This window comes from Conger conger, chromosome 12 (genome assembly GCF_963514075.1).
Source record: "Conger conger chromosome 12, fConCon1.1, whole genome shotgun sequence".
In the NCBI taxonomy this organism is placed as follows: Eukaryota; Metazoa; Chordata; class Actinopteri; order Anguilliformes; family Congridae; genus Conger; species Conger conger.
Window position 1 is genome coordinate 41,778,216 of NC_083771.1, and position 17,587 is coordinate 41,795,802.

At 41.5% G+C, this 17,587-nt stretch overlaps 1 protein-coding gene across 5 annotated transcripts in view; it reads left to right on the forward strand.

The window, feature by feature from the left end:
• garnl3 (GTPase activating Rap/RanGAP domain like 3) overlaps positions 1 to 17,587 on the forward strand; it is a 94,188-nt gene that overhangs the window by 9,319 nt on the left and 67,282 nt on the right. For 4 of the 5 annotated variants that reach the window (XM_061262853.1, XM_061262857.1, XM_061262855.1 and 1 more), the window contains exon 2: positions 15,678 to 15,747. In XM_061262853.1, coding sequence (XP_061118837.1) covers positions 15,678 to 15,747 — 70 coding nt within the window. Of the gene's footprint in view, positions 1 to 8,540; positions 8,816 to 15,677; positions 15,748 to 17,587 lie in introns of those variants that run through there. The other variant, XM_061262856.1, reaches the window with a different exon arrangement.

Here is a 17,587-nt window from a genome sequence, read left to right on the forward strand (position 1 = left end):
TCGGAATTCAATTTATTGTGTTTCTTTAACTGTAATATGACATTTTCCACATGAGGTGAAAGTTGTGGTACTGGCATTGGCTTTGCAGTGAATCCATAGTGAAGGGGGACCTGGTTAAAAAAGGTAAGAAGTTGTTGTTGATGTGGTATGCTTTGCAATTTGACCAGCACAGTAAATAAAAATGTTCAGTTGGGAGGTAAATTATTGTAAGTAATAAAAAATGATCAACAGTTTAACAGGAACAAATGTGAACATTGAGAATTCTGCAAAGTCAAAAGTATAACTTAAAGTTATTTAAATTTTTTAATTTAAAAATGTAATAACATTATTTGTTATTGAACTTTTTATAAAAATACATCATTATTTTTTTTTTAATCAAACAAAATGGATTTCAGTAATTGGAATTTGATATTATCTTATCGTCCTCCTCACTGATAGTTCATGGAATAAAGCCGTCTGCAATGCTTTCTTATAGCCAGCAGAGTGCAATAGTGGAACATCCAGAAAAACCAGGGTCAAAAACTTCAGTCTTATTAGAGCGACAGAGGAACCTGAACACTCACATGAACAAAAAGTGTTCACAGGTGATATCCTATATCCGATATCTAGAAAGCTGTGGGTTCAGATCTCAGGCAAGGCAAGGGATTACATTCTTGTAAGATGTACTTGCTTCACCACAGTAAATACCGGCTGGACTCGTTGGTTTTTCAAAAAAGTATAATGCAGACATTCTGACAACTGTGCGTACACAGTAGAACGGTGATGAAAGCAATGTTCTTAAGAAAGGAGGGGAGGTTATACCTGTGAGCGGAGGGGTCGAATGGCGGATGATTCGCGCGAAATCGCACTCGCGCGAGGACAGTCCCGTGCACGTTTCAGTCGAAGGTCCGTGCCTTCCTTTGCCTGCCAATGGTGAGCTGTGTCCCTTTTCTGTTTGCTGATATTGTACCCCATGACTGCCCCTCCCGGACGCAGGGGCCGTGGGCCTCATTAGGATTCCACGCTCATGCCAGGGTCTGGTGCGGCCAAATGCCAACATGTTACCACGCGGGTCGCTGAAATGTCATTACGTCAACAGGCAGGATTGATGATAGCTTTTCACTGGGACGTAATCAGCGGAATTAGCCTCTGTCTGCAGTGGCAGGACAAAGCAGCGTCTCTGGTGTTTGTATTTATTATTTAAGATAATGTCCTGCTGTAGGTAAATGATGGTGGTCACATTTAGCAAGCGGCAGACAAACAAGGGGGAAGGGATTCAAGGCCAGGCAGACGCATGTTGCTTGCTTATCATAACGTGGCATGGTGAATTGGTCTTTGGATGGAGCCACCCGCCCATGTTTGTGTCAGATACCCGTATGACTGGGTCTTTCTAGGGACATAAAGTTAAAATTAGCCCTGCTCAGTGGTACCGCTGTGCCATCCAGGTCTGATCCAAACAAAGCTCAGAAAAATTCTCAACTCAGTGTTCAACAGTTACTATGTGTATTCTTGTTGAATCAGAATAGATTTTAGAGAGAATATTTTGCGTTTTACTGTGTATTTTATTTTACACAGCTAAGCCATTATGACTCTTAATTACACCGCTACAAGCCACCTTGGGTGAGTGGGGATGGATTGGTAGATTAGGAAAAGGGAGGTTAATAAGGGTTTCTTCAGATAAATGGTAGCGTGTCTAGATAAATATTGTATGTTCAGCAATATTTATCCTAATTTAGTATATTGAAAAATGTAAAGTAACGTAAAGTAATGAAGGTGTTTGCAAATAGCTATTTATATGAAAGCTATGTGTACCAATGGGCAGAATGCTAATCACCCTTGAAAAAGGAGCGTGTATTATGCGGATTGCCCTGGAAAAAGGAGTGTATAACTCATTGCTGCTCAAGTGGGCTGGGCAGGTGCCCTTTGGCCTTGTGGGTAGTGACATTACCTGCTTTGCAGTTTGGCCACTGTGCCGTGTGTTTTTATTTAATCATAATAAACAGTTACTCTCCTTGTTTTGGGTTGTACTAATTAAAGTGAGAAAGCAAGAGAGCTCAGTTTACTGCTTTGCTGGAGGACAAGAGCATATCTTAATTAGGGATTCAGTCTGTGACTTAATTATATTATAATATCCTTGCCTGTAGGCCTATTAACAAAAGACCAGCCCTTTGTTAGCAGGTGGGGGGGGGGAGGGTTGGGTGGTCCACGTTCCATCTATAATCCAACTTGGTTTTCTTTCACTGGATTTGTGAAGAGCAGCCTCTTTCATATGGGCTATGATGACCACTGATGAAGCAGTGGTTAGTAATGTGCCTTCTCTCGAGTCCGTAGGAGCACCGTGGGTACTGAACAGAAGGGAATACATCACTGATGGAGGTTAATGGGCTTCATGACAAGATGCCTTGTGCTTTGCATTTGGACTCTGGCTACAGGTACCTGCCAGACAGCCGAGAACATACTGTAATATCTTTTTATAGAACGTCACTATTATTCCAAAGATTCTACAAGATCCTTATCTGCAAAAATGACAATGATAATTTTGTCAGGGGGGAGAGATGTCTGCAGTGCTGCGGCCCACTCCCACCTCAGCTCTACAGCTGCTCACTAATGGGGTGGGAGCAGGGGGGGGCTTGTGCATCGATTGGGAGGAAATCCGCTGATTTTGAGTCTGCCCTCGCCTCTGTCCAGCACTGTCCCGTGTGGACGTGTGAGAGGCCGAAGGGCACGTCCCGGGGGAACTGAATACAGCCAGTGGAGAGTTCCGGCACCTTCCGCATTAACGTGACCGTCTGGCACGCTGGGCAATAAAGCATTCGGCTAAAAACGCCTGCTTTTTATAAGAGCCCGGGAAACGGGATCAATATATTAAAATAGCCCTTTTCCCCCCCAAAGCAGTGAGTTATGGTCCCTTGTTCAGGAATTAATAAGACATCAATTTTCATAGATGTTAGCCAGAGAGGTATAAACTAGGTGGCATATTACATAGTGAAGCAATTAATTAGAGGCTGTGCATAAATGTTCTGTCGTCTTGCCAGCTACACTGAAACCCAAAATATAAGGATTGATTAATCAGAACAGTTACAGTACTGCTCCCAGACTGAAACATAATTAAAATGAACTAATCCCTTGGTCATTTTACAGTCAGTGAAACACATGCTATTATATATAGATATAATACTGGATAATACATGTTTAGGAGGCACCATGTTCAGCTTACCTGTAAAACACATCCATTCATTTAACCCTCCTATTATATTAAGATTTTATGACTGCTTTTATGTTTGGGGTCTAATTGAGCCCAACAGTTTAAATAAACACACAATTATTATTATTTTATTATTGTTTTATCCATAAATATGAAAAATCTGTGAGAAACATCTCATTTTAGAGCCTAAGTTGCAGTAAGTGAAAGTTTGGCACCTGGATGGGAAAGTGCCACCAGAATCATCTACAAAGAAATCTGAGATAAATTGTATATTTTCTGACATTTTACACAGTTAGAGAGGGTCAAAAAAAACCCACAGAACACATTTGTATGCAAAGCTGTTACAGGACTTAACATACCAGTATGGTTATTGCATAACATTTCATAACGAAAATCATACTGTATGAAGATGAAAAAGAGGTTAACTGGTTTTTCAGAGGAGTCAAACACTGAATCTGGTGAAACTGACCCCAAACATCATAGGAGGGTTAAAAGTAACCTTTTAAGCCATTAACTACAATGAGAAGCTGAAAATGTATGTGGAATTAATTAGACAAAATGGCGATATATGATAATGACAGGAGGTTGACTTGCTGTAATATCTGTCCATATAAGGAAAATGTGTGCTTGCAAATTGATTGGCTGCATTGTTTAAGAGTAAGGTCCTCTACACTTTCTATTTGACCTTATCTTTGAAAACAAATTCAAGGAAGTGTGTGTGTTTTATTTTTCACAAGATAGCAGTCCTTCAAAACCTGTTAATTTTGTTAGTTTTTTCTTTGGTTTTTGGTGCAGCTTTGTGTGCAGATTTTTATGCACCATACTGGTTATAGCACACAAACAAATGACTGTATATCATGAAGCTAACAGCATGATGTTAAAAACATGCATATTGCTATTTTAGTACTCCAGATCTTCACACAGGAAGACTTAATGGAGTTGTTTGAAGGGGAAGAAACAATGATGTAAACACAATTTCGCAATTAAGATGCAGGTGTTAATGCGGTTCTGGTCATTTGTTTTTCAGATTATGCACTGCAAGATGTTATGTCTTTTCTTTATGTTCTTCATCTGCTGGGAGATTTCACCGTTTTTGATTGAACATTGAAACTGGGGAAACCGATAATGAAACAAGTAAATTGTTCAATAGCGCTACGGGCTACGTCATGGGATGTTAGTTGCAAAATGGTTGCATTAGCAGATGAGACAAAACTATTTAAAAATGTGTGTGAGTAGCAGAGAGGATGAAGGGAGCACAGAAATAAGGTCTGTCGGCACGGAGACTTGTCAATTCTTCTCATTCTTGTTTCCAGCTCATCGATTATTATACACATCCCCCCATTTCAGGGGGATACCATTTGGGACACGCAGTATTAATGTTATGTCAATGAAATGTTTAGTACTTTGTTGCATATCCCTTGCATTTAATGACTGCTTGAATTCTGCGACTCAGACATCGCCAGATGCTGAGTGATACTCTGCCAGACCTGGACTGCAGTAATCTTCAGCTCCTGCTTGTTTTGGGGTTTTGGGGGGCTAGTTGCCTTTTCACGTGTTTTCAGCAGCTTATGAATCCCAGTTGGATTGATCGGGTGACTGATCGAGTGACTGACTTGGCCAGTGTTCCTGGTTTTGGCTTTGAAAAACTGCTTTGTTGCTTTAACAGGGTGTTTAGGGTCATATGGAAGCATTTTCATATTCTTACAGTATCATACATTTCTCACACTTTTTTTGTACGGAGGGCTCGTAGAAGTGTGCCACATCGGTTTTTAACAAATAATTGTAGCTTCAGAAAACTGTCCTAAACAAAGGAGTCCATTCTATTAGAGCATATACATATAGCCTACCAGGCCCTTTGTAATTACTGAGACCAGCGCTCTCTTTCTTATTAATGGTGTCCCAAACAAAGGATTTTGTAAGTATAAGGTTTAGCCAAATTTTGAGGAAATGGTCAAATTAATTATCACAGTAAAACTTAAATGTTTAGAGAAATGTGAAAATATTAAATATTGAAATAGTGAATGATTAACACCTTAAAGACTGCACATGTTTGAACACTGAGTGTGTGTAAAATAAAAAACTGGGAATGAATCCTGAAAGCATGAACTTGAGAAGGCTGTAATTTATTAGTAAAGATCTAGTGTGTGTACCAGGAGGAATGAGTGGAGTGATTTCACCAGGGGGGCGGAGTAACTGCTGCTTCCCAAGATGCATTTTGTTAAATGTTTTTCTCATGAAAATTTGATGAGCTACATTGTCTTCAGAGAACATTCCAGTACTCAGTCTGGTGCCATCGGTACTATCCTCATATGTAGGACGCAGTAGTGCAGCAAAGCACTGTATGTAGAAATCAACAGAGGCACCCATTTTACTTTTGTTTTGAGAGAAAAAAAAAAGATTGGGGGAGTAAACTTTTATAAGGGACCTCCCCCTGTTTGAAATGGGAATGCACAAGTGTTCACTTGATGTTGAATGCTCTACCCATTCAGGTGAGTGAAACACGTAGAGGCAGCATATTACTCAAGCATTATGGCCTGGCTGATGCATTATTTAGCAGGAGAGCACCACTGACTGCCACTGACTGAGCACTGTACTCCATTTTCTTCAGAACGCGTTTTAGGTCACCCACAGAGAAAGAACTAAAAGTTATTCAACAGCAACGGCAACTCTTACATCAGTCCCTCCACAGAGATTATGAGCTCATCTCAGGGGTCAATGTTACATGACATGTGGCCTGGGCAATGTGGAAAAACCTTCCTGGTGTGTCAGAGCCCTGTGCTCAATCTCTGGTCAAAAACAGGAGAAGAAGACATTTCCGGAAGTTTTCAGGAATTACCAGAATACAGCATGGTGGCCTGCTCAGGTTTCCACAATCTGGGGCGGCCTGTAGCGTAGTGGTTAAGGTAAACGACTGGGACACGCAAGGTTGGTGGTTCTAATCCCAGTGTAGCCCGGTGTAGCCACAATAGGATCCGCACAGCCGTTGGGCCGTTGAGCAAGGTCCTTAACACTGCATTGCTCCAGGGGAGGATTGTCTCCTGCTTAGTCTAATCAACTGCATGTCCCTCTGGATAAGAGCGTCTGCCAAATGCCAGTAATGTAAACGTAATGTAATCTGGAAGTGTGTTTCCTTGTGCAGGAAAAACTATAGGTAAACTATATGGAGCTTGTTTGTCCAAGTGCAGTCATTATGGCTGTGTTCTAAATGAAGCGTATTAAATATTCAGCAGAGCCTGATAGGACACACACAGCGGGTTGCTCCAGGCAGGATGTCAGCCTCACCAGGCCTCCCTGTAAGAGAAAGGCCTCCCGCAGAAGATCACACCAATCTGCCGCTCTACATGGAAATCGCTTTCAGCATGGTACTAGAGAAAACGCCTAAACCTTTCTAAGTCAAACTATGCCCAGCTATATGTATCAGACCTGCCACTGCATCATCCTCCAAGATTTTACGAGAACGCTAACAAGCGCACGTTTTGTCCAAAGCACGTGCTGTCAGCTGCAATTTTTTCCCCCCCACTTAGTGTACAATCGGTCAGATGGGATTCGCCTGTATGATGGGACTAGGACAAACCTTCTGAGTTAAAAACCCATCTGATTACTGTATACACCCAATCCTACAGCTGATTACTGTATACACCCAATCCTACAGCTGATTACTGTATATACCCAATCCTACAGCTGATTACTGTATACACCCAATCCTACAGCTGATTACTGTATACACCCAAACCTACAGCTGATTACTGTATACACACAATCCTACAGCTGATTACTGTATACACACAATCCTGCAGCTGATTACTGTATACACCCAAACCTACAGCTGATTACTGTATACACCCAATCCTACAGCTGATTACTGTATACACCCAATCCTACAGCTGATTACTGTATACACCCAATCCTACAGCCGATTACTGTATACACCCAATCCTACAGCTGTTTACTGTATATACTGCCGTTTGGGACAGGCAGTCACTGTTGGCATTGGCATCGTGCATTTGCTGTGTTGTTACGGGGAAAAGGTATCAGTCACCTGAAGTGGGGTCTGTGAACCAGTAGCTTCACTTCTGCTATTGCAAAGGTTTGCAGTACTTATTGTTAATAATGCTTTGAAGCCACTACAAAGTGTTAGAAAACTGTTGCTTTGCGTCTATCCATTATTACCAATTCAAGAGTGAGGCCACTGTTTTTGGTTGGGATCAGAAATCGCATGGGATAATGCGCATTTCTAAACTTCTCTCAGATAGCTGATTTGCCCGCTCGTGGGTCTCTCCAGGGAGGAGAGACCATTTTGGTCACTTCCCACCCATAGCCACACCCCCAAAACTAAACTCTTCTTGTTCACCACCATAGTTAGTTAATGCACTAACTATAGTCCATATTTTGGTGCATTTATATGGATTTCAAAGCTTTACATTACAAATAGTTTGTGCTGAAATGTTAGTTTGCTCTTTATGTCAAGAATTAAGTGGTTCCGCCTCAAATGATGACTCACTCATGAACGTATTTTTGTCTTATCTGACTTGCAGCCAATTTGTGTTCCGTAATTTGCCCAGAAATAACCCATACATTGCTCAGCATTATTACTTTCTAATAAATAATGTGCATGCATATTGTAGCAATGGTCACCAACCACCAGAGATAGTACTTTTAAAATGACTAAGAAGACTAAGAATAGGATGGGTGACTTTATAATAAAACAAACACTTCTGTAATATCAACAACACAAATGAAGTGTTCTCCTATCACAACATATTGGGAAACGTTCTGTCAGCCTCCAAGTCTCATTTTATAGCTGTTCCAACTGTTTCATCATCTGCAGTGTTGACACGTTGAGAAGGGCGTCCCTATCCAGTTTAAAAGCTCCGAATATTACTGAGGGTTAGGAAGGAACACCACCACATACTGTCCTGTGCTGCATTGCATCTATCGGTTGAGATTCCCAGGCCTGCATAACGCTATTAATTATAACGTGCAGCCACCCGACCGCTGTCCCTGCCGTGCATACTGCGGAAGCTGAGAGGAAGCGCCGTCTTAATTTTTAAATGTTCATATTCAATTGAAGCAGGCTGTGCTTTCAGCTAATCGGGAAATGACACATTCACAAAACAATTAGATTTTAACGACATTTTAGATTCCATTCACCGAGGTACATCGATTGATGAAAGGCTGGGCGGTGCTGGGTGCAGCGGAACTTGGTGTGTGTGCGGCTGTTCATGTTTAGCGGCAGCTAGTATATTGCTGTGCTGGGAGGCTGGGCTTTCTGTTGAAACGCATGAGCCTGCAATGTGGTTAGAATGAAATAAACTACCTGACTGCAAGCAGCGGCACAGACCCGTGTATAGTTGACGCCGGAGCAAGAGTCCGCAGAACGCTTTGGTGATTTGGTAGCCCTGTCACATGCTGCTCACCAGTTTAGTAGCACACATATAGCGTATGCGGGAAGGAAACATTGATGAACTGCAATAAAATATTGGGCAACCTGTTATTAATTGCTTCCGAAGCAGTGATGGTCATTTTTCGTCATTGAAAAAAAATAACAACAACAACTGCTGGAAATAAAACGCATGGGGATATGAGCAGTGCGGATCCGGCTTCCACTAAACTGCTGAGTTTCACCCAACGGTAATTTAACATTTATTAGCCATTCATTGTTAGTAGGCTAATATTTAACTTTATTTAAACGGACTGGAGGCAAAGATGTATGTTGAAAGCCCGTTCGTATGTTTGTTGTATTATGTTAGGCTAAATTGCAGCAATTCACACATTACTACTTTGTTGCTTTTTCAACAAAAATATTTACTAAAGGTGCAACTTGAATATGCCAAAATGTTTTGACTTCGGGATCGTGTTGTAGCTAATAGGCTACTATTATGTGGGCTTTTCCATCCTCTCATCCATCATCCTGCAGTACCTCTCGGCTACTTGTATTATCCAAATTAATGTAACTGTGCTCCTTATCTACCCATGTGGATCAAACGGAATCATCTTTAAACAGGTAGTCTATTCCAATAATCTTCCTTTAAATGCAGAACTTGCGATGGACCACCAGGTTTCCAGTAGCGTACGGAATTCTTCAATAAATCCACGCGTCTTTTTGGCAGAATGCAGTCGACAGCCAGTAGCAGTAATGAAATTAAAGGTGCAACGTACCTTTAATCGGATATCAAACTGAACCAACCACTACATGGCACAATATCGAATGCGCTTCTCTAAAAAAGAAGTTGGAACCCCTTGACAGTATCGTCAATGTTTAACGCCAGAATGTTGTCCATCTATCTTAAACGTTATTGTATTGATTCGTTTTCCTCTCTGTTCGGGTGACGGTCTTCATGAATGCACACTGAAAATGCATTCATAATTCATGGGAATATTACATTCACGGTAGACTTGTGGTTCCACTAACTGGGGTTATAGTTGGTTTTTTTCCCAAGCTTTATTACGAACATTAAGACTGGATAGATATCATAGTAAGCTTAGGAGATCATTCAGGCTAATATTTGTCCTCCTCATTACTAGTAAACCTGTCTCAGCTTTAATGTATTCAGCTAAAATACGTTATTTTTGAAGGCAAAGGAATGTGGAAATATAATTCTGAAAATATGCATGCATTTTCGGTGCAAATGTAAGATAATAGGTTACTAGTAACATATATGCGGCTACAAAATACAGTTTATTTGTTCTTGGTAAGTGTTTACTCAACCCGTACTGAATGTGTAACCACTTTCAAATATTAAATGTAGGAGGCCTGTTTATAGTGAAGTTGGTTCCTCAACGTATATTTTCCCTAACTTGGATAACTCTCATATTCGTGTTGTAATTCATGTGTAACCTATGGAATTGGTGTCATTAGATTATTTTTTTATTTATTTATTTTTTTTGACAGCTGTGACTGCTGGAAAAAAATAACAGAAACTGTTCAATATCATGAAATGACACCATTTATTAAAGCATATTTAAGCAGAAGCACCTCCACTATATTCATGGAATAAAAAGAAACTTGATGCTTTTAGCACCAAAGGAAATAACATTCTACTCAAATACATGGAATTCGGACACATGTTGCTGTGCATGCTGTTGTCTCATACTCCATCTCAGTCATGTTTAAGATGGCCACATTAGATGGTAGGCTTTTATCTATGTCGATGACATACACTGTATATGTCATCCAAAATAGAATAACCAGCTGTGCTAACAGGTGTCAAACTAAAGCTTCAGATTCAGATGAGTATAAAATCATTGTATGTATTTATTATTTTTTATTTATTTATTTGCACAAGATAGGCTATCACTTGCAACAGCATGTGGATTTTTTTTTTTGTCATTCCACCGAAGGAGTTTGAAGTCCTACTTCTCCCTTCCTCCCACAGTGTTTCTTCATTAGTAACCTCCAGCTATGAGCACCATGAACCTGTAGCATGCAGATCCATGCAGACCCAGGTATTAAGTGCAAGTTGTGTGTGGGGGAAAAAAATCAACAAACGATGACTGGGACCTGCAGTGGTTATGGCATGGGATGCCATATATGCAAACTAATGCAAATGGCAGACATAGTGTTGCTCTGACTGTGAAAGATATCGCTGTGCTCCTTTCTTCCTTAGAATGACCACAATATTTTCCACTACCGTATGTCATCCTGGATGATGGCATCAGCCAAGCAATTGTAATAAAAATGGTGTGATGTAATACTTGGGGATCTATTTTTGTTTTGGATCAGTTAGTGGCTGCCAGTGTTAAATGAACAGCCCTTGAAATGGTATTCACAGACTGTATGCTGTTTGACACTATCTTTATGGTTCTGCTAATTTGCTTTCTTGTCAGGATCCTTTAACCATTTAAATGTAAACATTGGAACATTTATGTAAACATGGTTAAGTACCTGGTGGAAGGTAGGCCCACTGAGTTTGCTTACTAGGCTGCAGTTTCTACAAACTACTCTGTTAGCCTTCCTGGTCAGGAGTAATTCCTCTGGTTAAGGAAGGGAAAAGTAGCCTCATAACCTAGCAAATTAGCATCTCCTGTAAATATTTGCAGTGGGAAACATGCTGAAACATTAGAAAACACAAGTTTCCACATACATCTCTTACGTTTCGTACAAAGACATATCTTTCTTCATTTAGCTCTGTACTCTACAATTCATCATTATGCAGTACACTTTAGCCTCATCTCAGGGCACCATAATGTTTTGGACATATTAACTTTTTATGTAAATTGAATTAGTCATGTTTCTTATTACTGTATTATTTCACTGTGTTACTTCGGTGCATCCTTTGCACGCAATGACTGCTTGATGTCTGTGAAACGTACTGTAGACATCACCAGACACTGGGTATCTTCTCTGGTGATGCTCTGCATGGCCTGCACTTCAGCTTCAGCACCTGCACATTTCAGTTTTGAATGAAAAAAATGTTTTTGTTGCTTTGGTAGTATGTTTGGGATCATTGTCTTGCCGTAGGATGAAGTGCCATCCAATGAGTTTGGAGGCAATTGCTTAAACTTGAGTCGGTAAGATGCTTCAGTATGTGCACACATCAGAATTCACTGAAGCTTTATTACGAACATTAAGACTAGATAGATATCATAGGAAGCTTAGGAGATCATTCAGGCTAATATTTGTCCTCCTCATTACTGGTAAACCTGTCAGCTTTAATGTATTCAGCTAAAATATATTATTTTTGAAGGCAAAGGAATGTGGAAATATAATAATTTGCATGCATTCAGCAGCATCTTGCTATCAGCAGTTATCACTGAAGAGTGAGCCAGTACCTGTGGCAGCCATACCTGCCAAAACCACAACAGATTTTGGGCAGTTCCTTTTGACCTCCACACATAGCTCTTATCACACTCTAATACAAGTGAATCTTGGCCTGATCTGTCAACAAGACCTTTTTCTAGAACTTTACAGGCTCTTTTCAGTACTTCTTACCAAAGTGGTAACCTGGTTTGTTTTTGCAGATAACTAGTAGTTTGCATCATGCAGTGTAGCCTCTGTATTTCTGTTTGTCAAGGCTTCTGCAAATAGTAGCCATTGACACATGCACACCTCCCTCCTGGAGAGTATTTGAGATTTTTTGGACAGGTGTTTGGTTTTTTTATTCTTTGGTCCTCAACTATAGAGGTCTTCCTTGACCTTTGCGATTACCGAGCTCACGAAAGCGGAATTCCCTGCATAAAATCAACCAGATTTATTGTGTCGACACCATGATTGCCGTGCGCCATAAAGGATTGACGCAATGGCAAAGTTATTACATATCATATAAGCCTAATCGTATAGAATCCTGTATTAGCATAAAAGTAAAATCATTAGACCACTATCATATCTGAATAAAATCCCAGATTTGGATTTACACCATGATCTGGTGATTTTGAAAGCATAATTTCCAGTGTAAATTGGATCAGATTCATCATGTCATTGACACCGCAGTATTGGAACATCTTCAGGGTAATATGGCTCTATCTTGCTACGACGGAATACAATTTTTTGGTGGTGAAATGTTCATATGTATCCTTGAGTTTGTGCTCCCAAGTAGACACTATCGTCCAATGGGTCACACTAGTTGCAGATGAGACTGGGCAGGGGGTGCTTGTTTTTAACTTTTTGTGTTTCGCTTCGTAATAAAACTTGAAAAAATAGCGTGTGGCCTCCTCATAGTTTGGTTGGAGGAGCACTGAATATGTGCGTTGGGCAGTCTTCTGGCGCTGGCTCCATGGCCACTAGGGGGCTGGCATGAAGGGGTTAATACTTGCTTCTGTATTCATCGGATGAAATGCTATTTCTGACTTTCACCACTTGGAGCATGCTTACAGATGTTATCATCCGTCTCTCTAATTAGCCTTATTAGTGAGTCATACGGACCTTTGACTTAAAAACTGGGTGGGTAATACTCTACAGCGTAATGGCTTGCAATCTGTGTGTGGACTTTGAGAACTCGCGGAACATATAATCCCTCTTTTTCTTTGGTCAAGTCATACTGTATATTCTCACCTACTTTATAATTGGCTGTAATATAAGGGTACGCATAGCGCTGTGTCTGTTCTTGTTTGCTCCTGTTTGCTCCACAATATTGTATTGTTCAGCAGCCTAAACTGCACAGCCATCAGTTCTCTCTGAACAGAGAGTTCAAGCTACTTCAGCTTGCCATTTATGTATCATGTGGATATGACCTTTCCTGTGGTTGTTTCAGTGGGAACAATGGATGTTCATGACAGAATTCTGAATCAGTGAGTCCGCAGCTTTTAAAGTCTTAACAGTACACCAATTGTTTTGCAGTACACCAGAGCTGTTATTGCACGGACGTTTTCAGCGAGGGAACTGTCCTCAATATTTCAGCCTTCATCAAGTTAACCCAATAACAGGTGCACAATATAACAATTCCCTCCTGTCAAACTTCAATAATGCTACCGAGGTTCTAACCAGGAGCAGGACAACAAATGTCATGTGCATTCAAGTGTGCGGTTAAATAATCTATTAGGGCCAACTTGGTCAAACAAGTCTGAGAACCTATGGCTTGGCCCTACCCTGCTTGAATTGTTGCCATTCTGAGTTCAAAGTAATGAGAGTAATCTGTGACCAATATGAACACACTGACATGAACAGTAAAGAGTCATAAAACCAACAGTGTCTTACAGTGAATATTTATCAGACGGTGCAAATATGGGAGTTCTTTGATATTCAGTGGAGAGTGAATTTAATGTCAAATTCACGGAATATTTCCTGAAAATTAGATCAGTTGCTGAGAAATGCCCAAAAGCAGCGGTGCCATTTATGTGACAAATATAAATTGTCTTTAGTAGAGATTTGTAAATACAGCATGTGCCTCGGAAGACATCATAAGCTTCACTGTGCATTTGTTTTTTTTCTTTTTTAATTAACCTAGAACCTCAGTGAAGGACAACGGGGAGCTGTTGATTTCTTTATCATCTCTGGTCGGATGTGTTTAAGCTCTTGCTACTTACTCTTCAAAATGAGAGGTGAGGGACAGGGAAATTAGATTAGTTCTTGGAAGTGGAGGTTATGCCTCCATAGCATTGCGTGCCCCCACCATTTTGGTACCCCTGTGTGTGAGAGGATGGAGGGCTGTAGGTAAACTCCTACTCGCTGGAATAGTGGTAGTAGTAGTCAGTGATCAGCGTTTCTGGAAGTATAGGCTAGCACACCCCAGAGGACTGTGTGTGTGGGATCTCTGACAGCCATACCGCTGAGAGGAATCCGGATAACACACACACACACACACATACACACACACAGTGAGAGAGGGAGAGAGAGAGAGAGAGAGAGAGAGAGAGAGAGATCCACCTGTCTCATTGTTTTGCTGCAAAACAATATGTTACAAATATAATTGGCACCATGCCCATGGTCATAAGAATAAGAGTACGTCATAAGAATACGTTTTACAGCTACTTGTTGAAATTACACTAATGGCTGAGCCCATGTATAGCAATTATTTTTATAAAAGTACTTTGAAATGATACTCTCAGAAAAACCGCACCAGGGTGCTAACACTTCAGTGCAGCCATGAACCACAATGGAGCTTTAATGATAGCTTAGCCTCTCTCTGGTACCATAACAAACTCCAAGCGACAAGCTATGTTCAGTATGATGCATAATATTTTGCTTTTGTTAGCAGACAGTTAGGGTGACAGTGCTGTTAAAATAACTCCATGTGCTACAGCACATACGGTATGGTGAACTGCTATACGGCTCATTAAAGTCATTGGACTGTGTCTGATGATGAAATTGGAAAGCAGGGCTCATCAATATGTATTGATTAGAAAGGATACCAACAGAGGCATCATGTAAAAAAAAAAAAAGAGAGAGAACAACCGATTCAGAGCCACACTTTCAATTGCAATCTCAAAGTAGATGGACAAAGAATACAAAATAAAGGTGGCTCAGCTTAATTCTCCAAATAGTGTTGGTGGGAAACGTGCCCAACATTAGGATTGACTGACTGAGCAATTATTCCGTACAGTAATGATTCTCCATTGCTAAACTTCTTGTGACACTGGGATTCTAATACCCCTGACCAGGGACAGAAAGTGGTCAGTGAGACGGGGGGGGGGAGTAGAGAATGTAGACTTTTTTTATCCCGAAGACGGTTAGTAGGAAGGTAAGCAGGCCTACAGAATGAAGCCAGGGCTAAGATCCTTGGCTCTGGCACCTCAAACGCAATTACGGAGGCCGTTGCGGCAGGCAGACTACATCCATCACGCGATGACTTCATATTTAATTCAATCACGGCCTCCACGGTCCACCGTGGCAGGCTGCCCTCGGCAGACGTCCAGGGGCTGGGGGAACAGGGCGCGGCCGACTCACCGTGCCACCGGAAAGGAGGATGCGCGTTAGGAGGGGAGGTGGGGGGAGGGGGGGGGTTTTAGGAGGGACAGGCTCTGCGGTCGGGAGGGGCTCTTCCACCGCTCGCCCGCTCGGCTGTCTGGGCCTCCTGCCCCAGAGATGAGCCGCACTAATGATGCGTTTCTGTTGCAGCTCTGCCTCAGAGGACCTGGGCTGCCGGCGTGGGGAATTCAGCCGGAAACACTATGGGTCCGTAGAGCTGGTGAGTCTCCGCTTTCATCTGGGGGAATCTGGCTGCGTGTGTGTGTGTGTGTGTGTGTGTGTGTGGGGGGATCGCTGGAACGGGCTGGAAATACGGCGGGGGAGATTAGGTCACCGGGGGGTAGTAGGGTGTGGTCCGTTTTCTCTCTGTCGTAATGTGGCGGACCCAGACATCGCACGCATGAGATACTGAATGTCAGGCAGGTGAAGGGTGGGAGGAATGTGATTCCATTCTTTTCTTGTTTATCCCCGCATTTCTAAAATGTTAATTCTGTAAGTGGACTGTTCGCAGATTTTGTGCAGCACAAATGAAAGCCCTGTTAATATTAGATCTATTAAAGCGCACTATTTGGATTCAATGCATACAGGGGTTTTCATTAGAACTCCGCCGTGTTGTGAGTGGGTTGAGTCCGGAAGGTAAAAAGCAATTAAATTCTTGTCTAGGCTGCGATACAGCGCATAAACACATCATACCCGCAGCTAGGGAGGAGGAGACTTTAACTGATGGCTGTGGTATGGCTGTGCTGTTATTTTCATATCAATATTTGTTTGTAGTGTGCAAATTCATTGGTTGGCCTTCTGGGTGTATTATTAGTTTGTTCCTGGTGTTGCCCTCTGAATTGGCATTGCCTGCCCTGATAAAGCGCAACGGAGGCTTTGGGGCAGGAAGTCCCAGAAACCACACTTCACTCTCACCTCACATTTTGGACAGTGTGTGGTTTTGTTGGAGGGTTGCAAACTGGTGAATTTATTGGATTAAGGTCGAGTAAGAAACCACACGAGTCATATCGGTTGTAACAGACGCAGAAACGATGCCCCACATCCACCAGTGGGCTCAATGAGCAGCAGGTTGTGCTCGGTACCAAAATGAAAGTGTCTCAACCGATGTACTGTGTCTGTGTTCAGCTATTTTTTAACAAAGTAAAAATCACTGTCGAAGCTTTCTATTTTCGGAAGAGTGGCAACCAAGATATCTGAAAAAACATTCTGACGACATTTGCACCTGCGGTTCTCGGTTGTTGCACTATTTGTCCTATTTAAAGGTTAGCTGCAGAACAGGAACCCAAGTTTCCTAAACCCTTTACAGAGATGTCTTTATGCAATGCTTGCCCTCCGAAATCAATCAGTGAGGTTGATGTCTGTCTTTGGGAACAGCATTTACACCTCAGATATGCAGTGTCCATGTGCTAGAAAACCTCATTCCAGTATTTACTGCAGGGGAATATGTTCCCCATACTGTATTGTACAGGAAGGGTTTCCCAGAGCAATTACTGTGTCAATCCACCAGAATCATTTTGGAGCAAACAAAATAAGTATTGTTTTTGAAAATGTACAGTATTTTGTATAGTTTGTGTTTGTAAAGAGGCTCACTCTCCCATGTGCTTACAGTGTTAAGCATTTCTAATGTGTGCCTGTTATGAACTGAGCCACAGGTGTTGACAATGGTCTGCAGTGGTTTTCTGTTATTTCACTCTGCCATTCAGGTCATCGTTAATTTGATGTATGTGTTCTTTAGAGGAATACCAATGCGGTTATATTTAATTTGCTTACTCTTTACCTGAACGTTTCTGCTTTGCCGGGCAGAGGAGTAGCAACAAACCTGCATTCATCATGAATCCAGTATTACACAACGTTCAATGGTCAGGCTCTAGTAGCCAACCAACCTTCTTGGGAAAAATTATTTATTTGAGAAATGTCAGAAGATAGAGTGCTTCCACTGTTGAGGTTATGTTAAGTCCTGCAGTGGAGTACTCCCGGTTAACTATAATCTGTAGGCTACTAACCCATAGAATCTGCAATGGAGGAATGTCTGGAGTAAACCATTGTTGAATGATCATCAT